General features: G+C 44.1%; 9 protein-coding genes and 1 non-coding gene across 10 annotated transcripts; 5 read left to right on the forward strand and 5 right to left on the reverse strand.

Moving 5' to 3' along the window:
- Positions 1–379: 379 nt before the first annotated feature.
- Positions 380–2,620, forward strand: NijB (Ninjurin B). Its single transcript, XM_030388175.2, has 3 exons — positions 380–965; positions 1,512–1,666; positions 1,735–2,620. The coding sequence occupies exons 1-3, from the start codon at positions 740–742 to the stop codon at positions 1,864–1,866; spliced, it is 513 nt and encodes a 170-aa protein (XP_030244035.1). The 5' UTR covers positions 380–739; the 3' UTR covers positions 1,867–2,620.
- Positions 1,887–6,588, reverse strand: LOC108650232 (short/branched chain specific acyl-CoA dehydrogenase, mitochondrial). Its single transcript, XM_030388169.2, has 4 exons — positions 6,382–6,588; positions 6,199–6,304; positions 2,862–3,340; positions 1,887–2,713 (listed from the first exon to the last, which is right to left on the reverse strand). Exons 1-4 carry the CDS (start codon positions 6,415–6,417, stop codon positions 2,090–2,092), a joined length of 1,245 nt encoding a protein of 414 aa, XP_030244029.1. The 5' UTR covers positions 6,418–6,588; the 3' UTR covers positions 1,887–2,089.
- A 234-nt stretch (positions 6,589–6,822) lies between these two features.
- RpL26 (ribosomal protein L26) lies at positions 6,823–7,875 on the forward strand. Its single transcript, XM_030388176.2, has 2 exons — positions 6,823–6,969; positions 7,207–7,875. The coding sequence occupies exon 2, from the start codon at positions 7,225–7,227 to the stop codon at positions 7,672–7,674; it is 450 nt and encodes a 149-aa protein (XP_030244036.1). The 5' UTR covers positions 6,823–6,969; positions 7,207–7,224; the 3' UTR covers positions 7,675–7,875.
- A 399-nt stretch (positions 7,876–8,274) lies between these two features.
- Positions 8,275–9,113, forward strand: LOC149091438 (gametocyte-specific factor 1 homolog). The gene is made up of 2 exons (XM_089260226.1): positions 8,275–8,689; positions 8,751–9,113. The coding sequence occupies exons 1-2, from the start codon at positions 8,519–8,521 to the stop codon at positions 9,015–9,017; spliced, it is 438 nt and encodes a 145-aa protein (XP_089116352.1). The 5' UTR covers positions 8,275–8,518; the 3' UTR covers positions 9,018–9,113.
- Positions 9,114–9,269: 156 nt separating this feature from the next.
- On the reverse strand, positions 9,270–10,114 carry arx (asterix). The gene is made up of 2 exons (XM_030388174.2): positions 9,831–10,114; positions 9,270–9,769 (listed from the first exon to the last, which is right to left on the reverse strand). Exons 1-2 carry the CDS (start codon positions 10,005–10,007, stop codon positions 9,407–9,409), a joined length of 540 nt encoding a protein of 179 aa, XP_030244034.2. The 5' UTR covers positions 10,008–10,114; the 3' UTR covers positions 9,270–9,406.
- Positions 10,115–10,335: 221 nt separating this feature from the next.
- Positions 10,336–11,822, forward strand: LOC115564166 (corepressor of RBPJ and splicing regulator). Its single transcript, XM_030388170.2, has 2 exons — positions 10,336–10,546; positions 10,613–11,822. The coding sequence occupies exons 1-2, from the start codon at positions 10,475–10,477 to the stop codon at positions 11,750–11,752; spliced, it is 1,212 nt and encodes a 403-aa protein (XP_030244030.2). The 5' UTR covers positions 10,336–10,474; the 3' UTR covers positions 11,753–11,822.
- A 496-nt stretch (positions 11,823–12,318) lies between these two features.
- Positions 12,319–14,199, reverse strand: CSN1b (COP9 signalosome subunit 1b). The gene is made up of 2 exons (XM_030388179.2): positions 14,054–14,199; positions 12,319–13,985 (listed from the first exon to the last, which is right to left on the reverse strand). The coding sequence occupies exons 1-2, from the start codon at positions 14,084–14,086 to the stop codon at positions 12,423–12,425; spliced, it is 1,596 nt and encodes a 531-aa protein (XP_030244039.2). The 5' UTR covers positions 14,087–14,199; the 3' UTR covers positions 12,319–12,422.
- A 65-nt stretch (positions 14,200–14,264) lies between these two features.
- On the forward strand, positions 14,265–17,490 carry Prp6 (pre-mRNA processing factor 6). Its single transcript, XM_030388180.2, has 4 exons — positions 14,265–14,487; positions 14,559–16,077; positions 16,132–17,085; positions 17,154–17,490. The coding sequence occupies exons 1-4, from the start codon at positions 14,390–14,392 to the stop codon at positions 17,376–17,378; spliced, it is 2,796 nt and encodes a 931-aa protein (XP_030244040.2). The 5' UTR covers positions 14,265–14,389; the 3' UTR covers positions 17,379–17,490.
- On the reverse strand, positions 17,111–24,196 carry LOC115565634 (ionotropic receptor 84a). The gene is made up of 5 exons (XR_016196817.1): positions 23,395–24,196; positions 22,605–23,322; positions 21,518–22,378; positions 21,178–21,459; positions 17,111–17,398 (listed from the first exon to the last, which is right to left on the reverse strand). It is a non-coding gene; the product is annotated as an ionotropic receptor 84a (transcript).
- LOC149091439 (ionotropic receptor 84a-like) lies at positions 17,430–20,445 on the reverse strand. Its single transcript, XM_089260227.1, has 4 exons — positions 19,704–20,445; positions 18,920–19,631; positions 17,766–18,632; positions 17,430–17,707 (listed from the first exon to the last, which is right to left on the reverse strand). The coding sequence occupies exons 1-4, from the start codon at positions 19,996–19,998 to the stop codon at positions 17,461–17,463; spliced, it is 2,121 nt and encodes a 706-aa protein (XP_089116353.1). The 5' UTR covers positions 19,999–20,445; the 3' UTR covers positions 17,430–17,460.
- Positions 24,197–25,177: the final 981 nt, after the last annotated feature.

Here is a 25,177-nt window from a genome sequence, read left to right on the forward strand (position 1 = left end):
GATAAAATATTAGTTGATGTAATTGTAAATATATTTGTAGTATAATTATATTTCACTATTAATTGTTGATCTTATTTTTGTACTTTTCATACATATATGCAAAGTACTCCAATCATTCAAGGAATAATGTATAATCTTAAATATATGTATATATATCAGTTCATTAATGCATAACTCTCTCGCACCACCCTCGCATTCGTCGGCTAACCGAAAGTACATATTTAGCTTCGCTTTGAGTGGCCTTTTCGACAGCTGTTGTTTGGCTCTTTGGGCGGCAATTTATGAAATCAGTGGCCTGATTTAAAAACTTATATCGACATGCTTATAAAAAATGCAAACTCTGTAGGGCCGACTACAATGTGGCCCTCGAGTTGACCAGAGTGTAAGGATTGCAATTAATTAAATGGCCTCATGAAAGCTGCAAGCCTTTTGCCTTCATTCTGAGGCCCAAGTCAAATATAATAAACTGTAGCATACTCTTAGGCTGTTTGCTTAAAGCAGAGACGTGCACCTCGAGTGCGTGTCTGGCAGTTGTTCAGCAAATGGAGCGTTTACATAGAGTCGGGGTCAGTGTCATGTCTGGTTCCGTTTTATCAGTGAATGGGGACCACAAACGGGACAACCGCAACTTTCAATGAATGTTTACAAATGGCACAAAAGAGCTTCGGACTGGTATAAATATACACTTTAGTTGTTAATTGTCCATCGATGCGCGAACAGCTGACTCAAATTTAGACGAATGGGCGGCAGCAAGGAGGTGGTTATCGAGGTGGAAGACACACTCAGCTCGGAGGGCAGCTTCGCCAGCACCGTGGCGGGTCAATGTTGCAGCGACGAACTACAAGATCGGGAAACTGTTCAACGGAACGATCCTGCTGCCGCAGCGCAGACTTCAAAATTCAAAAAAAGTCCCAGCGTGCTATCGGGTGGCAATAACTATGCGAGCAGCAAAAATGTAGCCGAGGGTAAGTGAGAGAGTTGAGTGTTGCATTAACATTCGAAAAGCTTTATATGTATATATTTTATAAATATACTAGTTTAAAATAGTCAAATGTGCATATAATCTACGCAGTTATATATTTACGCAGTTATATATCTATGTTTCATTCCAACTAAATATAGTGTATTCTTGTGAAATTGGAATTTGGCCGCTGCAAAAAAATAGTCCAAAATATTTTTTTAATAATTAGAGGCAATTTAAATTCCCAAATTCCCTTTCAACTGAGGATATTGTTTATTAATATCCATTAAAAATGGGAAATTTATAAAGTGAGTTCGACTGCTTGCCTGCAGACAATAATAGGAATATTGAACGCTTAAGCTGATTATATTATAATCAAATAAAGGGGATATTATGGCATGAAAGGACAGAATAAAAATATATGTTTGAGGTTTTATAGTAGTAGTACGAGTTTGTACAGATTATATATTATATACATATAAATATATTGTATATACGTCTTATAGTTATAGAACTTCTGGTATTAAAGTTCTCGCCTTATGCTTTTTAGGTCTCATGGACATAGCTTTGCTCTCGGCAAACGCTAATCAGCTGCGCTTTTTGATCACCTACAATCATGCGGCATCCACATTCTACTGCAGCTTGGCTCTGGTCATACTCTCCCTGGTGCTGCAATTATTTGTGGGTATTGTGCTGATCTTTAAGGTAAGTGAAAGTCTATTTTCTGATATGTGGCTTTACATAAATATATTTTAATTGTGGCTCCTTTACAGCGCCGCCTCAAACGCTGTCAGAGTCGCAACTATATGCGAACCAATGAGGTGCTCATCATGGGCGTATTCCTTATCACTGTGATCAATGTGTTGCTGGCTGCATTTACCACAACCGACGGACGTGCCAATTGAAATAGTAAAACAATTTTGCATTTTCTTTATAAATTGAATCAGTATTTAATAAAAGTTAACAAAAAAAATTGTTATAAATGCGTTGGCCATGATCCTCAGAAATCGTTGACCAGTCCAGCTAAATGCACTTGACGTATCTGTTGTACGATATCGCAGCTTTATATATACAGACTTAGGGATTAAGGGATTTAGGTGCTTGGGGGGATTTGGGGATTTGGGTATCTTAGCCCGAGAACTCCTTCTTGATGCACTTGGCAATGGTGCTCAGCTGCATGTTGGTGGTTCCCTCATAGATGGCACCGATCTTGGCATCACGATAGTATTTCTCCTGGGGGAAGTCACGGGTGAAGCCCACGCCGCCCATCCAGTCAATGCACTTGGTGGCGGCACGCTGTGCCACCTCCGAGGCGTAGAACTTGGCCATGGCCGCCTCCTTCAAGAAGGGTACGCCGGCCTCCTGCAGGCGAGCCGCATTGTAGGTGAGCAGACGAGCCGCCTCAATCTCTGTGGCAATGGTGGCGATCTGGTGCTGCATGGACTGGAAGTTGTAGATGGCGTCGCCGAACTGTTTGCGCTCCAACAGATATGGAATGGTGGCATCGAAGGTGCCCTGGGCCAGGCCCACCATCTGGGCGCCAATGCCGATGCGACCCTCGTTCAGGAAGCCAGCGGCGTACTTGTAGCCATGGCCAAAGGTACCCAGGATATTCTCCTCGGGCACGCGCACATTGTCGAAGGTCAGCATGCAGGTGCCGGAGGCACGGATGCCCAGCTTGTCCTCAGGCTTGTTCACAGTCAGACCGGGAGTCTCGCGGTCCACAATGAAGGTGGTAATGCCACGATAGCCCTGAAAAGAAAAGCAGAATTAGTATCAATATATATATAATGAAAATATACTAATAAAAATTCTCCTTTAAGGATAGGTGAAGGATATCGATAATAATAAAAGATATTTGATAAATCCTACAAGTTTTAAATGATTCTGTTTTACTTACATCCTCAGGCTTGGCATTGGCAAAGACCAGGAAGACACCAGCAACATCGGAGTTGGAGATCCACATCTTAGTGCCGTTTATCACATAGTGAGAGCCATCCTTCTTGGCCACAGTCTTTAGGGAGAAGGCATCAGAGCCTGCACCCGGCTCAGTCAGGGCGAAGCTGCCGGCATATTCCTGAGCCAGCTTGGGCAAATATTTCGCCTTCTGCTCGGCGTTGCCGAACTTGATCATCAGCGAGTTGACCAATGTGTTGTGAATGTCCACGAAGGCAGCGACAGCTGGATCAATCTTGGACAGCTCCTCGACAACGATGATGTTGGTCATGAAGTTGCAGCCACTGCCGCCCAGTTCCGTGTCGATTTCAATGCCCATCAGACCGTTCTCGAAGACGGCCTTCACCACAGACGGATCAAACTTGTGCTCAAAGTCCATTTTCTTGACCAGGGGCTGGATTTGTTCCTGGGCCAATTTGGCAACTAGAAACGAGAAGAGAAATGCGTTGAAGATAAAAGTAATCTACATATATATTTTTCATGAGCTATTATTTAACGATCATTAATGTGAGCAATTAATTTATTTATTACCCAAGTGCTTGTTTCAGCATCATCTATTGTGAGCATAAAGATAAGAAAAGATATAAAGCTTTTAGTTCTACGTTGAGCTTTTAGTAGTCGTAGTCTGAAAGGCCTTCCGCTTGCTATTAATATGCTCGGCGAGCTTTCAGCAAAGTTTGCAGTTTGTTATGATCGAGAAGCTTTCCTACAAGCTTTGAATGGCGTTATAATAAACTGGTTCGCGTACGTATTACAAGCACACATGTGTGGTGTGTGTGTGTGTTTGGTATCGTGTCTGCTTTGTGTGTGTGTGTGTGTGTGTGCCTACGCGTGTATCTACTTTATCAATAACGCCGCAAATTCTCTGCTCGCGTGGCGCTCTCTCTAAACGAGCCGCTCTCCCTTGCGCTACCACTCTCTTTTTCTCTCCCTCTCTCTCTCTCTTTTACGCACACATGCACTTAAATAATATTTTATTATTTTTTATTGATGTCTCTTAGTTGTGGACATTTTCTTGCTGCGTTGTTTTTGCTCGGAAAGCCAGCAAATGTTGCGGCCGCCAGGCACACGCCCACTTTGCTAACGAACGCTAATTTTTAGCCATAGTTGGAAAACTTTATAATTAATTGAATCTATAAATATTTGAGTGCAAATTGAATTAGTTGACCAATAGTTGCATGCACTCGTCAACAGCTGGTGTCCTTTTATGATCCTTGAGCTAACTTTTGGTTAATTTATTCGCATTTTACTAAGTATATAAAACTATCATACATTCTTTGCGCACAACTGTACCATTAATGCGTATTATTAGTTCTTCAGCATATATACAAATATACATTCATACATACATATACATACTTCTAAATTTTTCCATTTTTTTCCATAACTTATCCCCAAATATTTGCAGTGTCTTTTGAAACAGGTTTGCACACTTAGCATGCAGTCGGTGTTACGCAACATTCTGATAAGTATAAACATCAGATCATGTAGCAGACCGCACCTTGAACCCTCTATGGTGCCCATCTACATACGCAAGCGACCTCAATATAGGTATAAAATAGTTGTTATAAAAAGGGCATACGATAGATATTATAAAAAACAGAGGGAAATTTATTATCGAACTAGAAAGAGGGAACTTATTAATTCTAATACAAATAATTGGATAAAAACAAAAAGATAATTTGTCAATTCTCCAACTAGGACCCAGCGGTTTGTACAAGGGGAATTTAAACGCCCACCTGCTCTGCTGGCTCAACTCTCGAGGCGAATGACGCGACCAAGAACCACACATCCATTGCCCGCGCGACACTAGAACAGTGACACAATGGGCGGAGGCGTGGCACAGCCGCATATTTGCTCTATCACAAGTGTAACGCTGTGGAGTTAGTTATTACAACTGAACAGCTGACTTACTTGTGAAAAACTCACAATCCACAACGATAAAGGGAAATGTATTTAAAGGGAAGAGAATTGATCCTCAAAAAAGCTTAACTCTAATAAAAATTCTACTCATTCAGCAGTCGAGCGCGTCACCGAGCGAGCTCGAACACGCGACTTTTTCACCAAACGAGCTCCATACAATTTGATAGGCAGCCCTTTAGCGTGCTGCGCCATCGTCGACCATTCGGCAGCTCTGTCCAAAGCAAAGACTGTTAACGCAACTGCGAAGCAAGCTATTTTTAGCACACACACATACAAATACTCGTTGTGGTGTTATGTTATTGTTTTTTTTTTTTACTCGCGTCGCAATTGTGGATATGGAAAAAATATATGAAAATTAAAATGCAAACAACAATTGTTATTTTCAAATATTTGAAATGTATATAAATATTAAGTTATATAAAATAATAAATATTTATATAAAAATGCCACGTTGGCGTTAAACAACAGAGAATAAATTTGAGAAAAAAATAAAATATTATAAATGCTAAAAGGACTAAAAGATCCTGTGAATTTATATATATATATATATGTATATGGTATATATTTATAAAAAGGTGTACATATATATGTATAGTATAGTATATAGTATATATATAGTATATATATATTATATTGGCTGCCACGTTTAATTATGTAAATTAAGCGCATATACTATACATGAATCTTATGTCCAAGGATACAAATATCCTTCCTTCAGCAATTGAAAGTTATATAATTTCTGCAGCTTAATTGAGCTAAATTGATTAATTTAAATAAACGCCGCATGGCAAGCAAACGTTGCAAAAAAAATGTACATATATACATATATACCTATATAATATATGTATATATAATTACATTAATATATATGTATGTACATATAAAAATGTTACAAGTGTGAATTAGATTTCATTCGCATTTTTTCATTACAACGAGAATGAGCTTATCTACCGCAGCTAGAACATCCCCGCCCCCTCTGTTTCTATCTCTTTTACTCAATAGATTTTCCCTCTGCCTCGCCGCAATGTCTAAGCATGTACAGTTTTTTTTATCAGCACACACACATACATATGTGCACAAAATATATGAAATTAAAATCCAATAAAATGCATTAAACGAACCGAAAATCTAGCTACACCTAAATATGTATTATAATAATAAATAAGAAACAACAACAACAACCACCATGCGTTGATTATATTACGTAACAAAAACCGATGTTGACTACAAAAAAAAAAAAAGAATTATCTTAAAATCATTTTATGCACCACACTACGAAGTTGCTTAAGAAAGGCAAGTGAAGGCAGTAGTCTATATTCATAAATATTATACTCTACTGATCTATTCAAAGGACTCACCTGTTTCCTTCATCATTTTCTCATCGTCGGTGAGGAATGTTAGTGCAGGGGGGAGGCCGGTCGCCGAGGACATGGCTGCGGATTGCTGACGTGCTGCATTGGCCAGCTATAGAAAAAGGCAATGGAAATAAATCAAGTTAAAATTTGGTTGGGATATCGAAGGGGTCGTGGCAGTAATCTTACCATACGGATGGGCATCTTCTTCAGGCTGTTCATCATCTTTGATCTTTATGTATGTATGTAAGTGTAAGAACTAAATTCAATCAACACTGGAAACTGGACACTGCTCCTAGGTCTTCCCACGCACAACTACTGCAGTTGACTTCTCACGCGCGACTAATTTCCAATTAGGCTCCAGCAGCAGATTTTGGTCACCGATCAGCAGCAACAAGAATATCAAGAATTTGAAAGCTCTCACGGCAGAAACTCAACACAGTAAATGTGTTCAAAGCGTGTGGCCGTTATGCACGATACGCTGCTCACGTATCCAATTGGATAACAATGTAAGACATTGTTGCGTCTTTGTCGGAAATAAGGAGAAATATTTTAATTAATGTTTAATTTTGTCCTAATTTTCTTTTGTTTATTAACTAATTAAACATAGTTATTTATTTATATTACTAGTTGCACAACTGTTGAGCTCGCGGTGGCAGCGCTAAGAAGTAGTGCTGTGAAACGCTTGGTTACCATTTTGAGTAAAATTTTGACACTTCCGCCGGCCGCAGCTGTCAAAATTCTTTCTTTTCGTTGTTATTACGACGGTAGTTTGGTGTAAGTTCTTATGTTCAATATAATTTCGCATTTGTGCAGCCATCATTGATTATTTTGGCGAGATAATAATGAAAATGTGTAGCGCATTATGTGGCACACACGATTTAAGTGAAATTTTGACGGTTTTACACACTTTGTCGTGTGAAAGGCCAACTCGCGAAAATAAACAAATGCAACACGAATGCAAAGTGAAATGGAAAAGTTTCTAATCAATGGAATTGTTTTACGTATCCACAGCCCACACAGCCAATCAAAATGAAATTGAACAAGTTTGTGTCGTCATCGCGCAGGAAGAACCGCAAGCGCCACTTCCAGGCCCCGTCACACATCCGCCGTCGCCTGATGTCCGCCCCTCTGTCCAAGGAGCTGCGTCAGAAATACAACGTGCGCTCGATGCCCATTCGTCGTGACGACGAGGTTCAGGTGATCCGCGGCCACAACAAGGGCAGCCAGGTCGGCAAAGTTGTCCAGGCCTACCGCAAGAAGTTCGTCGTCTACATTGAGAAGATCCAGCGTGAGAATGCGAACGGCACCAATGTTTACGTTGGCATCCATCCCAGCAAAGTTTTGATTGTTAAGCTGAAGCTGGACAAGGATCGCAAGGCCATTCTGGAGCGTCGCAGCAAGGGACGTCTGGCTGCTCTGGGCAAGGACAAGGGCAAATACACCGAAGAGACTGCCGCTCAGCCCATGGAGACGGCGTAAATGCTACCTCCCAAGCACCTAACATCAACAACAACAATAACCGTTATATGTGTGCAGCAGCAAAAATAACAACAACGACGTCGCTGTTTACAGTTTTTTACCGTAACGCTTAGTGTCAATGAGAATTGGAAGATATTGTGTGAAGTGAGAAAATGCCGCAATTCTTTTACAATAAAGAAGAGTTGAATTTTCCCAAAAATTTGTAAATTACAAATCTTTTGTTTGTTTGGTTCTGTGTACTAGAAATGCTAGGCATAATATGTCCTGGCTGGGACTGGAATAATCCTTAGTTCCAGTCTGTTGGATCGGAATTCTTGCAGGGCACTTTGAACTAGAGGATACTCTTAATGCATTTAAGTAAAAAAAGTACCAGTGTTAATATGGTCTGATGCTCAGCTGCATTTTAGTAAGCATTTACTGCCAACCACTAATAATATCCTTGTAAAATATTTTGCTGAAAAAGTTCTGTTTATTTGAAGTTTTACTCGGGCTCAAAATGCTTGCATGTTTTTATCGTTCATCGATATACATCGATGTACATACATACATAGTTTGCCTTGGGCATTCTGTGTGTACGTCAAATTGACAGAAATGAGTCTTTGGCTGAAGTTCACCTTTCGTATTGATTTAGTCGTGTTCGACCTGTTGAGAGAGAAGGATATTAAATAGTCGAAGCTTGAAAAAAGCTAACAAATTTAAGTACAAAAAGTTAGAAAAAACCGTAAACGGTAAATTTAGTTTTGTATCGATAGATATATTGTCTCGCTGAAGATAATCGACTTCGACTTTTGTCGAAACTTGTGATCGTCGTGAATTTTGTTTTTCTGCAACTTAAAAAAAAAAAATGGCATCGTTGAGCTTCAATGATTTTGTCTCATGTCCATATGACAAAACTCACAATGTGTTGCGGGGCCGTTTACCCCAACACTTGGAACGCTGCAGCCGCAATTCCGATATCAAATTGAAAATTTGTCCCTTTAATGAAACGCATCGCGTCCCTGAGAAGGGAATGGAGGTGAGACACATTGTAGATCTGTTGCCGATCATCAATTTTACTTTACTCTGCTGCTGTCTAGGCGCATATTAAAGAATGCCCGGACCGTGCCAGGTTGGAATCGTTTAAGATCAAGGAAGAGTTACAAGGGGCGAAGGAAGTTGCACCCATAGATTTCGTTGAATGTGATGAAGACTGGGACAATGAACCCGATGTGTCAGCCTACAATCCGAACGTGTACTGTGAGGAGAATTTGGTGATTCGTTCAAGCGTCATAAATGGACAGTCTAGATCCGTTCGCCGCAATTTCCGTCAGAGTGAGCGACGTCGTTTTGCAAATAAACAATAAAAATAAAAATGGATGGATGGATTTATATAAATTACAACTATTTCTGCGGGTTTTACATTTTGTTACACAAATATTAAACAAGATGAGTGCAAGTAATTTCAATAACAATGAATCTTTATTACATTGATGGAGATATTCTTTAGATATGATTTTGGCTTTAAGCTCATCACGACTGTCGGGAATGAGGACTAAAACTAAAAGTTCGAAACCTCTGAAAAAAAAAACACATCTTAAATAGGATAAATTGCATGATTAATTTGAGCAAAACATTAGCGAACGCTGATTTATTATTCTTATATCTACAACGAAAGAAGATTCTTTAAACTCATTAAATTACATAAATTCGATGGATAAACTTTGGTATGTAAGTTCACAATTTAGTCTTTGAGTCAACGATTACGGTTTGGTAGTTTGTATGGCGTCGGACGTTGTGTTCCTGTGGAGTTGGCTTTGGTTGGCAATTTCATCTTTTGCTGACTTCCTGTGGCATCATCATCGCTGTCTTCGCCTAGCAGACGCTTGCGTTCCTGTTTTATGAATGCCTTGCGCTGTGAGGGGAACATGCCATTTGGCTCACGAACAATGTTAGCGTTGATAGCGTATTGCTGAGGATCATAGTCGGGCACATATTCGTCGTCCCAGTTCTCTTCCGACTCGATTTTTTCGTGTTTTGTATCGTCGTTCAGCGGAGCGGGCGCACTCTGCTGATAATGCGCAATGATTTTACGATCGAAGCATGATCTTGTGTGTTGCTGTGCGTGTGAGGGAGATTTTAGCATAGTGTAAACGATCGATTTTACTCGTGTTACTCACCAAGAAATCTGGCTCAGGTATAAGATGTGCTTTGTTAAATGGACACACAAGCAACTCCACTTCGTCTTTGTAGATTTCTCGGCATTTCAATATGTGCTGCTGGAGTTTTTTCCGTAACATTCTATGCGCCTTGTTGTAGGGACAGCATACCATATCGTTTGCGTCCATAACATTCATTTTGTAAGAAGTTATATTGAAGATCAAGATTAAAACGAGGCTGAATGTCACGATCAATGCACTTGTGGAGTGTTGGCAAACGTGCAACCGCGACTTTGCATAGCTTTGCATCATGAAACCTGGCTTAAAACTATCGAATCAGAAAATAAGTTTTTTAAGTCAGGCCTATCCATTTACATATTGATTTCCCAAAAGATTTGGAGACTAGTTAGTAATATTATGTAAATCATATTAAATAGAAAAGCATTGAATACATGTGGAATAGATTGTTGCTATTCAAATGCATATCGGCGCGCTGTCCATGATTTAGAGATTGCAATTCTATCGATAGCTGAGACAAGTATCGCAGTACATTGATAAACACATACACAAGCACACCTAATCGCAGCTAAGCGTAGCAAAACAGTGACAAATTTTAGAATATTTCTCTTAAATATAAGAAATATAGGATATAATAAAGTAAAAAGATGGGTAAAGGTTTCAACAATTATATGTGTAAGAAATTCTTTCACCCCGCCTCAAGAGATAATCTTAAGCGGGTAAGTAGCTACTAAACGTTTATGTGGTCAATATTTTTTCATAACGAAACTTCATGAAATACCCAGGTATGGATGGCGGAACAGCAGGCAGAGGCATATAAAAAGAAACAGGAAGAGCTGCGCACACAGTATGAAAAGGAACAGAATCTCCATGAGAACAAGGCAATGCTCAGCAAAGATAGCAAGGACAAGCTGAGCGTTAATTTCATGTATGAGCCGCCGCCAGGTGTGCGCAAGGAGCGTGAAAAGGACGACAACGAACCGGAATACAAATTCGAGTGGCAGCGAAAATACAATGCTCCCCGTGAGTCATACTGCAAAGGTGACACTGAAATACGAGATCAGCCATTTGGTATTCAAGTGCGCAACGTGCGTTGCCTCAAGTGTCACAAATGGGGGCACATCAACACGGATAAAGAGTGCAGCATGTATAGCATATCGATGAGTGAGGCACGCAAACTGCATTCCGAGTCCGAGGCTAACGAGATAATGTCCAAAAATGTGCTCGAGGAGCAAATGAAGGAGGATGGATTGATGATGAAGCACTCGGCCCTGGAACTGCAGAGCATTAAAGATGTGCAGCAGCGCCATCAGCTGGTACCCAGCGACGAAGAGGATGAAGCCACACGCGCCGCAAATCAACAGAATCCAGAATTGTTATTTCTAAAATCCTTGAGCAAAAAGCAAAAATTGAAATTACTCAAAAAGCTGGAGAAAATTGAACGCATGAAACGCAAGGGTGAAAAGAAGTCATCGAAGTCTAGCAAAAAGAAGTCCAAAAAGGACAGCAAAAAGAAGAAGAGCAAGAGCAAGACTGCAGGAAGCAGTTCGTCTTCTTCTTCATCATCTTCCGAGTCCGAAAGTGATTCAGCTGACCAAAAGCACCGCCACAAAAGTAATCAAAAGAGCAGAGAGAGATCCCGTTCACGCAGCAAACTGAGAGAAAATAAAGAACATCGCACTGGTGAACGGCACCGATCGCATAGTCGAAATGGTCAATCAAACAGCTTCCAAACAGGCGGCGAGGAGCGACACAATAGACACAGAGATAGAGATAATAAGCAACGCAGCAATGGACATCGGGAAAGGTCCCGCAGCGCTCACCGAGATGAGCGAGGTAGACAGAGGCGTCAGCGTTCGGACAGTGTCGATGATCGACGGGGACGGGAACGGCAGCCGGAGCACAGCAAACGCGATAGATATTGACATTATAAGCATTTACAATTTTATAATCGAAACGGCAGCAAAGCCCACCAATATATCAGTTTTATTACAATATTGTTGTTTTGGTTGGGCGCTCTTATTAATAGGATCAGGGCGACCGCCAGACCGTCCGTGCGCCTCCAAGTCAGGACTGCAACTGAAGGCTCATTACAGCAGACTCGCCCTTCTATAGCTGACGGCGGCTCTCAAAAGTCACTCGACTCTTGAGTACGTTTTGATGATCTTTTACAAATGAGAGCATATTGCTTTTGAGCGTGATATGGAGAGTGGCTAATTAATGAATAGGCTTCAAATGGGAGGCCAGTTGTGCTGGAGATCAGAGTACCGAAGTGAAAGAGCAGTCTCGCACTTTTATAGCTGACGGCGTCGCTCAAAAGACTCAATGGCTCATAAGTTTAGTTTTTCTGCGCGCTTTTAAATGAATAAAAGAAATTTATTTTAAGAGCATGCAGTAGAGAGTAGATGGCCTCAAGAAGAACTCTGAACTACTACTACTCATAAATATATATGGATGGATTACACATACTTAACAGTCAAATTTTACATCATTTTAGCTTTGCTATAAGACTTTATTTAGCCGCACAAATAAAAGTCGCAGAAAGTGTAATATAATCGAATGTTCCTCTATTGTTGTTGTTATATGTTGTTCATTTTAAATGCGAGCCAGTTGTGCGGTTGTGCTTGAGCCTGCAGAGACACAGAGCTCGGCGCCATGATTGCTGCCACTCTCGCGAGAGACGCTCTTCACATGGATGTGATTCTTGAGCATGGCAGCGCGCAGGATTAGCATGCGGGTGTGGCGCTGATATTGTTTGCCCATGAGAAGGGCACGTTCAAAGGTGCTGTTGCGCTGATCGGCCTCCTTGGCATACAGAATCTTGTTGTGGGAGTCAATGCGCGCCTGGATCTGCCCATCCAGTATCAGCTGCATTACCTCGTTTTCCAGATCACTCACGGTCGAATTGAAGGCTGTGGCCATTTTGTGCATATCGGCAGACATGTACGGGCTGAAGTATTGGATCAGCGCACGATTGCGTATCTTCGTGTAGAGTAGGCTGACGTGTGGAGCAATGTACATGTCTATCAGCAGATTGTCGCGAATCTCATCGAGCAACGTCAAGCAACTGGCGTACTTGCTCTCGTAGAATTTGAAAATAATATCACGCAGTTGTGGCTCCAGTTCCAGGAACAGCTTGAAAGATGTGGATGCAATCACTAGACGCTTCAGCTCCTGGCGATCGAACGTGGCCAAAGCGCAGAGTCCGCCATAGACGGCAACATTGCTAGTGGAGATCATCTCTGGAAAATCGCAATGATCAAAGTTGGCAGCCAAAAAGTGTTTGGCTGCTACTTTATATTTCTTTTGCTGGAGCTCGGCCAAGCCGGCGGCGCACTCTAGACGTGTGTGCACCTGTGCATTCGCCTCCTTGGAGCCCTCGGAAAAGTCAGGTGTGCTCTCCGCCTTTGATATGTAGCTCATGACATGCGCCCAGTTCTTCAAGTAAATAGAAACCTTGATAACATTCAGGCACATATTAACCACATGTTTGCCACTGGTGCAGTAGTCCCGAGCACGCGAATAACACTTCAAGGCATTGGTCAGATCGCCACAGCTGAGGTAGTGATCTGCGAGGTCGTCATGGCCACGCCGGATGCTCTCCTTGATGGAATTGGATTTATAATTCTTTAGATCGGAATCGAGTTTCTCCAGCTTGAGTGCCGCCTTTTTTAACTTGGCATCCACCCAGACAGCGTCATAGGCGAAAGCATCCTTCTCGCCTCCTGCGCTGCTCGCATTGGCTTGAGCCGCTACTGCAGCCGGCTGTGCAGCGATATCCGGCAGAGCTGCCGCAGCGGCGGCAGCAGCAGCAGCAGCTGCAGCACTAGCTGCTTGGTCACCGCCCAAAGCAGCGCCGCCAGCACTAGCAGCTCCGCCAACTGCTTGCAGGTCACTCAAACGCTTGTGCAGCATTTGATAGACTTTCACGTTGTATGTCGACTGGACGTAGGTGATGGCCATTTTGAGTGCCTCCACCGCGAGTACCGGGCAAACGTCGGCGACGTATATTAGTCGATCGAGTCGTGCAATGCCAGTGTATTGATTGGCATATACCTCCAAATCGATTGTTGGATTCTCTACCACAATTTGCTGCTCTTCATTGTTTTCATTGTCTTCGTTCGGGGGCGCATCCACTTGCATTGGTTCGACGGCATTCTTCAGATGTGTCGTAGAGAGCAATTAGGTAAGCTTATGGATGCATTACAGAATATAATATCACATACCTGCATTAGCGGCGGCATAGGCAGCACAGGCATCTTGAAACGTTTTGTTTACAAGCCTAATTTGCGAAAATTATTTTAATGCCTTTTTATTCTTTGCCGACTTTTGTTCGATTATCTACTGTTAGAGATTATCGAATGAGAGTTACACGCGCACGACATCGATATAAGAAGCCGATAGTTTAGTTGGCTATTACAATTGGATTTTTAAATGTTCCATCTCCAATTACTACTATTTTGTGCGAATGCCACAATTGTCAAGAGGAGCGTAAACGTTTTGTTTATTTCGTTAAGTTTTCCTATCAATAATACTAAAACTAACGCAAACTCTTCAGAAAAATGTCAAATATAACCGCCGCGGTTATTGCCAACCGCAATAAAAAGCATTTTTTGGGTGTTCCCGCACCGCTTGGCTATGTAGCCGGCGTGGGTCGTGGGTGAGTTTTTGTTATTATAATTTTTGCAGTCAATAAAAATATATTAATGTTTTCTTTTTGTTGTCATATAGCGCCACTGGCTTTACAACACGTTCAGATATTGGTCCAGCTCGAGATGCCAATGATGTTTCCGATGATCGCCACGCGCCTCCTGCCACAAAGCGAAAAAAGAAGGACGAGGAGGAGGAGGAAGATGAGGATTTGAATGACTCGAACTATGACGAGTTTAGCGGCTACAGCGGATCACTCTTTTCAAAAGATCCATACGACAAGGATGACGAAGAGGCGGACGCTATTTATGATTCTATAGAAAAGCGTATGGATGAAAAACGCAAGGAATATCGGGACCGTCGCTTGCGTGAAGACCTGGAGCGTTATCGTCAGGAGCGTCCAAAAATTCAGCAGCAGTTTAGCGATCTGAAGCGTTCGCTGGCCACAGTCACCAGCGAGGAGTGGTCCACCATACCCGAAGTAGGCGACAGTCGCAATCGCAAGCAGCGCAATCCGCGCGCCGAGAAATTCACCCCGTTGCCGGACAGCGTACTCTCGCGGAATTTAGGCGGAGAGACGACCACTTCACTGGATGCTAGCTCTGGTTTGGCTTCCATGGTGCCCGGCGTGGCGACGCCTGGCATGCTAACACCCACTGGAGATTTGGATTTGCGTAAAATTGGTCAGGCGAGAAACACACTAATGAATGTTAAACTTTCGCAAGTTTCGGACTCTGTGACGGGACAAACGGTAGTCGATCCCAAGGGTTATTTGACTGATTTGCAGAGCATGATACCCACCTATGGCGGCGATATCAATGACATTAAAAAGGCGCGTCTGTTATTGAAGAGCGTGCGTGAAACGAATCCGAATCATCCCCCCGCTTGGATAGCGTCGGCTCGCTTGGAAGAGGTCACCGGCAAGGTACAAATGGCACGCAATTTAATAATGCGTGGCTGTGAAATGAACCCACAGTCAGAGGATCTCTGGCTGGAGGCTGCGCGTCTCCAACCACCTGATACAGCCAAAGCCGTGATTGCACAAGCGGCACGTCACATTCCCACCTCGGTGCGCATTTGGATCAAGGCCGCCGACCTGGAGACCGAAACCAAAGCCAAACGACGCGTCTTTCGTAAAGCCCTCGAGCACATACCGAACTCAGTGCGTCTCTGGAAGGCGGCTGTGGAGCTGGAAAATCCAGACGATGCTCGCATTTTGCTCTCGCGAGCTGTCGAGTGCTGCAACACGAGCGTGGAGCTGTGGCTGGCATTGGCTCGGCTCGAGACCTATGAGAATGCGCGCAAGGTGCTGAACAAGGCGCGTGAGAATATCCCAACGGATCGTCAGATCTGGACAACGGCTGCCAAGCTGGAAGAGGCCAATGGCAACATACACATGGTGGAGAAGATTGTCGATCGTTCGCTCACATCGCTGACGGCAAATGGAGTGGAAATCAATCGCGATCACTGGTTCCAGGAGGCCATCGAAGCGGAGAAATCAGGTGCCGTTCATTGCTGTCAGGCGATCGTCAAAGCTGTCATTGGCATTGGCGTCGAGGAGGAGGATCGCAAGCAAACTTGGATTGATGATGCCGAATTCGTGAGTATCTGCAGCTTACCCTATAATAACACTAAATTAAAACCTTTTCTTTAGTGCGCCAAAGAAAATGCATTTGAGTGCGCGCGCGCTGTCTACGCGCATGCGTTGCAAATGTTTCCATCGAAGAAGAGCATTTGGTTGCGTGCTGCATACTTTGAGAAGAACCATGGAACCCGGGAGTCTCTGGAAGCGCTGCTGCAACGCGCTGTGGCGCATTGCCCCAAATCGGAGATACTCTGGCTGATGGGCGCCAAGTCGAAGTGGATGGCTGGGGATGTGCCCGCGGCGAGAGGAATCTTGTCGTTGGCCTTCCAGGCCAATCCCAATTCCGAGGACATTTGGTTGGCTGCTGTCAAGTTGGAATCGGAGAACTCGGAATACGAACGTGCGCGACGTTTGCTGGCAAAGGCGCGTGGATCGGCGCCAACGCCTCGTGTCATGATGAAATCCGCACGCCTTGAATGGGCGCTGGAACGACTCGACGAGGCGTTACGTTTGCTGGCCGAAGCCGTGGAGGTGTTCCCTGATTTTCCGAAACTCTGGATGATGAAGGGTCAGATTGAGGAGCAGCAGCAGCGCACTGACGACGCAGCTGCTACATATACGTTGGCATTGAAGAAATGTCCCACCTCGATACCGCTATGGATACTGTCGGCTAATCTGGAGGAACGTAAAGGTGTCCTAACCAAGGCACGCTCAATTTTAGAGCGAGGCAGGCTGCGCAATCCCAAAGTCGCCGTGCTCTGGCTGGAGGCGATACGCGTGGAGCTGCGCGCCGGACTTAAAGAGATAGCCAGCACAATGATGGCGCGCGCCCTGCAAGAGTGTCCCAATGCCGGTGAGCTGTGGGCGGAGGCCATCTTCATGGAAACAAAGCCACAGCGTAAAACCAAGTCAGTGGATGCTCTCAAGAAATGCGAGCACGATCCGCACGTACTGCTGGCGGTGTCCAAGCTGTTCTGGTCGGAGCACAAGTTCTCCAAGTGCAGAGATTGGTTCAATCGAACGGTAAGAACTAAATGAAAAAACTGCTATATATATTCTATATATATTTTCTATATTTCGTTTTCACATAGGTCAAAATTGATCCAGATCTGGGCGATGCTTGGGCATATTTCTACAAATTTGAGCTGCTGCATGGCACGGAACAGCAGCAGCAGGAGGTGCTCGAGCGCTGCATAGCCGCAGAGCCCACACATGGCGAGTCGTGGTGTCGCGTGAGCAAGTGCATCCGTAATTGGCAGTTTAAGACGCCGGATGTGCTACGTGCTGTGGTGCGGGAGCTATCCGTACCAGTTTAAGTTTCTTACTAAGCTACGAACTATCGAATGATCAATAATACTAAGCTACGAACTATCGAATGATCAATAAACTGTGTGCAACTTAATACTGTACACGTCTGGAACCCTTGAATATCTTGTAGATGCCTTTGATGTGATTGCGGATCAGCTCGCAGAGGAACACAGCAAAGCTGAGCGCGGCGCCGTAGCCAAAGATGCGAAACGCGTAGCGGCATTCGGTGAGCCCAATGGACACAAAGCCACCAACGCCACTCTCGCACTTTGGCTTCTGTGGTATCCACTTGCGCTCCTCTCGGTTTACCAGGCTCACCTCGCGTTGCCAGCGTAATCTGCGTTAGGTGTATTGTTATGAATGTTTGTATGGAGCAAAGGCTCCTCTGTACTCACTGTCGTCGAAATAGTTCCTTGTAGGGAAAGTTCTTGCGTGTGGGTATGGCCATCATAGGTAGCTGGAATGGTTCCAGCTCCATCAGTCCGCATTTCTCGGGCTCACTAAACGTATCGCTTACAACCTGATAGCCCGCCTGAAGCTCCACCTGATATGCGAACAGGCCAGTGCGCATTTTTTCCATGCCCAGAGCCGGACGCATGTAAGCATTATCTCCCTTCGTGGCAATCTTTTTGTGATACAAACTTTTGGTCACCGGGTCGGTAGACTCTGTAAAATAGATTTTATTATATTGTGTGTCCTGCACGCCGATTTCCAGAGGCGATTGTCCCAAATCTCCCAGTGTCTGAATTGCATCTGATGGACTCTGCAACAGCGCGACAATATTCGCCGAGAAGGAAGTGAACAGAAAGAGCGCGGCTACGAATGTCGTGAAGACTATGATTCGACCCGAACGATTGCGCACATCCACATAGAATCCCTGCTGGCACATGGCGCCCCAGACAAAGTTGAGTGAGTCCATGTAGGACATCTTGTGCGTGTGCGGCGAGAAAAGCATTTCCAGTAGCATCACTACAATAGTTATGACCACCAGCACGATTATCGAGATCCAAACATCTATCTGGAACGGCATCGAGAAGATGTTGGCCACAGCTGACAGCGGAGGCTGGCGAAACATGATGCCGGCTCTCACACGATACGTTTCGGCCACAAAGTCGCAGAGAGCAATGCGGTCCAAACGCATGAAGATCGCCAGCTGGCCAAAGTCCAGTTCGTAGCGCTGAAAGCGGCCCATTAGGCCGTCAAAGGAGCCATTCGGCTGGCGCCAGCCATAATTGACGGTCTGGTAGGTGTTGTAGCTGGCGGGTGCAAGAAAAAAGAAAATATCAAGTGAGAATGAGAGAAACATTGACAGAGGGAGATGTAGGAGAGGTATAGATAGAAAGAGAGAGAGAAAGAGTGGCAGAAACAGCGAGAGATAGAGAGAGCAATATTGTAATAATGGGGCAAGATAAGACGAAGAAATGATTGGACATGATTATGATTAATCATAAAGAAGTTGTAGATATAAAGAAAGGAGAAAATAATAGACAAAGCTGTGCACTAAACGAAAGTACTAGTACTACTAACGAAACGCTTTCATACCTCACATTGAAAACGATTGGCCAGCTCGAGCATCAGACGATGGTTGACTTTGGAAATGGTATCGATATGCCGCATGGACAGATCATCAATAGTGGTAAAGAGATCTGGAAACGCAATCACAATGGCCGTCTTGAAGACAATGCCCTCTAGGTTCTGTCTATATGTGATGGCTGAGCCGAAATGCTGCAGCGCATGCGTGATGTGCCGAGAGTTGTGTAGCTGCTGGCCCACCAAACGAATCTTTGGCGGCTTCCAGGCGGCCACCTTGTAGACGTCTAGCAGGGATGCAGTGAAGGGCATGGTTGGACTGTGCCAGAGCACACGCAATTCGCTATCGGGTGGTATGAAGATCTCCTCGTCCGCAAGCAGATCCAGATCCTGCATATCCTGTGTGAGCAGCAGCCAGAATCGATTGGTGGTAAAGTAGTTGTGCTCCCAGGCCGCTGACCAGCGCAGCAGATTCAGGGCACACGAGCTGTTGAACTGCAGCAGCAGGATGCCTAGCTTGTTGTGGAGGCTGGGCAGCAAAAAAGCCAGCTCCCAGTGGGTATCATTGTTCGGAAAGAAGGTGCGCGGTGGCTTGGGCACCTGTGAGTCGCTGTCCATCTCCATCTCATTGCTGACATGTTGCAGATCATTCAGACAATGCTCCGTCCAGAGCTGCACATAGATGTCGTGCCTCATAAAGTGCTGCAGGAGCAACTGCAAACGGGACGCAGCTGGGTGGAAAGGATATGAATTTAGTTATGCGTTAACTGCAGTTGAAGCGGATGGGAATTTCCGTAACTCACCAATGTCCGCGTGACAAACAACGAGCATCAGACTGTGCACGCCATGCTGGCGATAGTAAGCGACTAGCATATCCGGCAATTGATTGCCCCACGGATCTCCTTTGGGCAGCTCCTCCTGCTGCTGTTGCTGCTGTCCGCTGGGGATTGCTGCGTCAGCTGGCAGTGAAACGTGGCCTGACATTGATGTCGTCGCTGTCAGCGGCCACAACAACAGCAAGAGCAGCACCAAAAGCTCTGGGAATATTAACGAGTTCATGCTGATGCTCTGGCTGTGTCCTTTGCAAGTCCTTTGCATAACGCTTCCGTTAACCGGCAGCTTTTATACTGAACTCATGCCAGCAATTGTCCGCGGCACAACGACATTAAATATAATTGAGCTCTTACTATTTTTTTCATTGTTGGAAAGGCATTAAAATTATGCATTGATTACGCTTCATCGACTTCTTCACCTTTTGCCTCCTTGTGCGCTCATTCGCTGTCATTACGCATACGCCGCGTCGTCTGCACCGCAATTTTCTGCACTTCGTGGCGACAGCTGCAATTGGTCATCGTTGGTCGGTTTAATTGCTGCACCAAGTGGCGCTCAAATTGTCCAGCCAAAGTCAATTACATGCCATTAAATAAAATAAGTTACACTTCAAAAGCTTCCTCCCCACGACTTCTGTCGATCGTTCGCTCACGGCCAATGGAGTGAAAATCAATCGCGATCACTGGTTGGAGGCCATCGAGGCGCAGAACTTAGGTGCCGTTCATTGCTGTCAGGCGATCGTCAAAGCTGTCAATGTTTCCATCGAAGAAGAGCAATTGGTTGCGTGTGCTATACTTTGTGCTGGAAGAGCTGCTGCAACGCGCTGTGGCGCACCGCCCTAAGTCGGGGTACTCTGGCTGATGAACCGCAAGTCGAAGCGGATGGCAGGCGATGTGCCCGCGGCCAGAGGAATTTTGTCGTTTGTTAGGGCTGTTGAAAAGTTATCGAAATATCAGTATATCGATATTTTTGTATAAGGAATATATTATTATCGGATTTTCTTTTCAGCTAAATATTTAATAGTTTTGCGATATATTTTATATATTTGCGTTGGTCACACTTGTAATACATGAACCAATAGTTATCCTTATTATTTATGTTTTTTGGGACGGATTATAAATTTATTTTCTGAAAAGAGTTTAAAAAAAAAAATCGAAAAATATTGATGTATCGATATGTTTAAATCTGCATATTAAATATCACGGTGCATATTAAATATTCAAAACTCTACTTACAGGCCAATTCCGAGGACATTTGGTTGGCTGCTGTCAAATAGGAATCGGAGAACTAGGAATACGAACGTGCGCAACGTTTGCTAGCTAGGGCGCGTGGATCTGTGCCAACGCCTCGTTTGTGCATCCGCAATCGGCAGCTTAAGACGCCGCATGTGCTACGTGCTGTGGTCTGGGAGCTATCCGTACCCGTTTAAGTTTCTTACCAAGCTACAAACTATCGAATGATCAATAAACGGTGTGCAGCCTAATACTGTACACGTCTGGAACCTTTGAATATCTTGTAGATGCCTTTGATGTGACTGCGGATCAGCTCGCAGAGGAACACAGCAAAGCTGAGCGCGGTGCCGTAGCCAAAGATGCGAAACGCGTAGCGGCATTCGGTGAGGCCCAATAGGAAACAAAGCCACCAACGCCACTCTCGCACTTTGGCTTCTGTGGTATCCACTTGCGCTCCTCTCGGTTTACCAGGCTCACCTCGCGTTGCCAGCGTAATCTGCGTTAGGTGTATTGTTATGAATGTTTGTATGGAGCAAAGGCTCCTCTATACTCACTGTCGTCGAAATAGTTCCTTGTAGGGAAAGTTCTTGCGTGTGGGTATGGCCATCATAGGTAGCTGGAATGGTTCCAGCTCCATTAGTCCGCATTTCTCGGGCTCACTAAACGTATCGCTGACAACCTGATAGCCCGCCTGCAACTCCACCTGATATGCGAACAGGCCAGTGCGCATTTTTTCCATGCCCAGAGCCGGACGCATGTAAGCATTATCTCCCTTCGTGGCAATCTTTTTGAGGTATAAATTTTTGGTCACCGGATCGGTAGACTCTGTAAAATAGATCTTATTATATTGTGTGTCCTGCACGCCGATTTCCAGAGGCGATTGTCCCAAATCTCCCAGTGTCTGAATCGCATCTGATGGACTCTGCAACAGCGCGACAATATTCGCCGAGAAGGAAGTGAACAGAAAGAGCGCGGCCACGAATGTAGTGAAGACTATGATTCGACCCGAACGATTGCGCACATCCACATAGAATCCCTGCTGGCACATGGCGCCCCAGACAAAGTTGAGCGAATCCATGTAGGACATCTTGTGCGTGTGCGGCGAGAAAAGCATTTCCAGTAGCATCACTACAATGGTTATGACCACCAGCACGATTATCGAGATCCAAACATCTATCTGGAACGGCATTGAGAAGATGTTGGCCACAGCTGACAGCGGAGGCTGGCGAAACATGATGCCGGCTCTCACACGATACGTTTCGGCCACAAAGTCGCAGAGAGCAATGCGGTCCAAACGCATGAAGGTCGCCAGCTGGGCAAAGTCCAGTTCGTAGCGTTGAAAGCGGCCCATTAGGCCGTCAAAGGAGCCATTCGGCTGGCGCCAGCCATAATTGACGGTCTGGTAGGTGTTGTAGCTGATAGGTGCGAGCAAAAAAGAAAAGATCAAGTGAGAATGAGAAGTACATCAAACCCAAAAGAGAAAATTAGATGAAGAGGCAAAGAGAGAAAATGGAAGAAAGAAATTGTTATATAACTAGACAAACAAAACGAATACAAATTTGAGGAAGAATAAAAGCGGATAAGACTATGTTATAAAGATAAAGAAAATATGATACAAAGGAAGATACAAAATAGTTGTACCTCACATTGAGACTATTGGCCAGCTCGATCATCAGACGATGGTTAACCTTAGGAAAGATATCGATATGTCGCATGGACAGATCCTCAACGGTGGTAAAGAGATCTGGAAAGGCAATCACAATGCCCGTGTTGAAGACAATGCCCTCCAGATTCTGTCTATATGTGATGGCTGAGCCGAAACGCTGCAGCGCATGCGTGATGTGCCGAGAGTTGTGCAGCTGCTGGCCCACCAAACGAATCTTTGGCGGCTTCCAGGCGGCCACCTTGTAGACGTCTAGCAGGGATGCAGTGAAGGGCATGGTTGGACTGTGCCAGAGCACACGCAATTCGCTATCGGGTGGTATGAAGATCTCCTCGTCCGCAAGCAGATCCAGATCCTGCATATCCTGTGTGAGCAGCAGCCAGAATCGATTGGTGGTAAAGTAGTTGTGCTCCCAGGCCGCTGACCAGCGCAGCAGATTCAGGGCACACGAGCTGTTGAACTGCAACAGCAGGATACCTAGCTTGCTGTGGAGGCTGGGCAGCAAAAAAGCCAGCTCCCAGTGGGTGTCATTGTTCGCGAAGAAGGTGCGCGGTGGCTTGGGCACCTGTGAGTCGCTGTCCATCTCCATCTCATTGCTGACATGTTGCAGATCATTCAGACAATGCTCCGTCCAGAGCTGCACATAGATGTCGTGCCTCATAAAGTGCTGCAGGAGCAACTGCAAACGGGACGCAGCTGGGTCGAAAGGATATGAATTTAGTTATGCGTTAACTGCAGTTGAGGCGGATGGGAATTTCCGTAACTCACCAATGTCCGCGTGACAAACAACGAGCATCAGACTGTGCACGCCATGCTGGCGATAGTAAGCGACTAGCATATCCGGCAATTGATTGCCCCACGGATCTCCTTTGGGCAGCTCCTCCTGCTGCTGTTGCTGCTGTCCGCTGGGGATTGCTGCGTCAGCTGGCAGTGACACGTGGCCTGACATTGATGTCGTCGCTGTCAGCGGCCACAGCAACAGCAAGAGCAGCACCAAAAGCTCTGGGAATATTAACGAGTTCATGCTGATGCTCTGGCTGTGTCCTTTGCAAGTCCTTTGCATAACGCTTCCGTTAACCGGCAGTTTTTATACCGAATCCGCGCCAGCAATTTCCATGCCACAACGAAATTAAATATAATTGAGCTCTTACTTATTTTTTGTTATTTTTGGTTTTTTGGCATTAAAATTATACATTGATTACGCTTCATCGACTCCTTCACCTTTTGCTTCATTTTGCGCCCATTCGCTGTTGTCTGCGCCGCAATTTGCCGCAATTCGCGGCGACAGCTGCAATTTTGGTCATCGTTTGACGGTTTAATTGCTGCACCAAGTGGCGATCAAATTGTCCAGCCAAAGTCAATTACATGCCATTAAATAAAATAAGTTACACTTCAAAAGTTTCCTTCCCACGACTTTCGCCGACTTTCCCCACGTAATAACTTCTTACATCACTTTTGCTATCACTTATTTATTACTTTCCAATCTTTCTTTTGCTTCACAAATGGGTTCCCTTCAAATGCGAAAGTTTTTGCTGGCGATTCGGGCATGAAGTATAGATTTAACTGCGGCTAGGACCCTAGTTATGGAAGGACAATTTGGCTAGATATTAATTTCTGGTCATTTTAGGAGAATATTTACGATTTGATATATTCTTATTGAAGCACTGGCGCAAATATAAATTTGAAATTGATTTTTATATATAAGTACAATATTTATTATATCAAATTAATTATTGAGCAAAAAATGTCCTTATAAATTTTAAATATATTAGCATAAGCCTTGTTTTTTTTTTATATTTTATTATTTTGAATCTCTCTTATATTAAACCATATGAGAATTGATGAATTTAGACCTTGGGTCAAATATTAAATTTATTGTTAGTTATTTTACTTGCATTTATTTATATTTTTACATATTTATCTTAGATATTTACGTCAAATGAAATGAAGAATACAATATTTTGTAATTGTTTCAATAGTTTTTCAATAAAGTTTCTTAAATTATAGTTTACAATACTTGGCACTATTTGTCTTTAATTTAAATTGAATTATTCTACTATACCAAAAACAAAATTAATTATATTTTAACATAATGCCCCAGTCCTTGAGGACTTTAAGTCATTTCGCTTGTTTATTTACAGTTGTAAGTTGCAAGTTTACAAAGTTTCGCAACTGTATCAAATTCTATCATTATTTAGACACGAATTCGTTGTCTAGATGTTTATGTAGCAAAACAAAGAAGCTTACTTGTTATTTGTTTTCGTTTCAAGAGCATAAACTTCAGGGCTTAGCCTGGGGTCTGAGAGACCGTGCCTCCTGCGTGTCCCGTCGTTAAGTCGATGCTTTTAACACCTTTCCTATCAATAACTGGCTAGCTTATTGTCCATGGCTTCAATTTATCTACTTTGGCTTGTCATGTTCGCATTTCAAGCGAACGAAAATCCTCTAATTGTTTTGAAAAATGGCGCAATAAAGCCTTCCAGCTTGTTTTGACTTAAATCCTCCCACAACTTTGCTCTTCTCTCTCTCTCTCTCTCTCTCTCTCCCTCCA

This window comes from Drosophila navojoa, chromosome 4 (assembly GCF_054131105.1).
Source record: "Drosophila navojoa isolate 15081-1374.11 chromosome 4, UAZ_NAV_1.0, whole genome shotgun sequence".
NCBI classification, from domain to species: domain Eukaryota; kingdom Metazoa; phylum Arthropoda; class Insecta; order Diptera; family Drosophilidae; genus Drosophila; species Drosophila navojoa.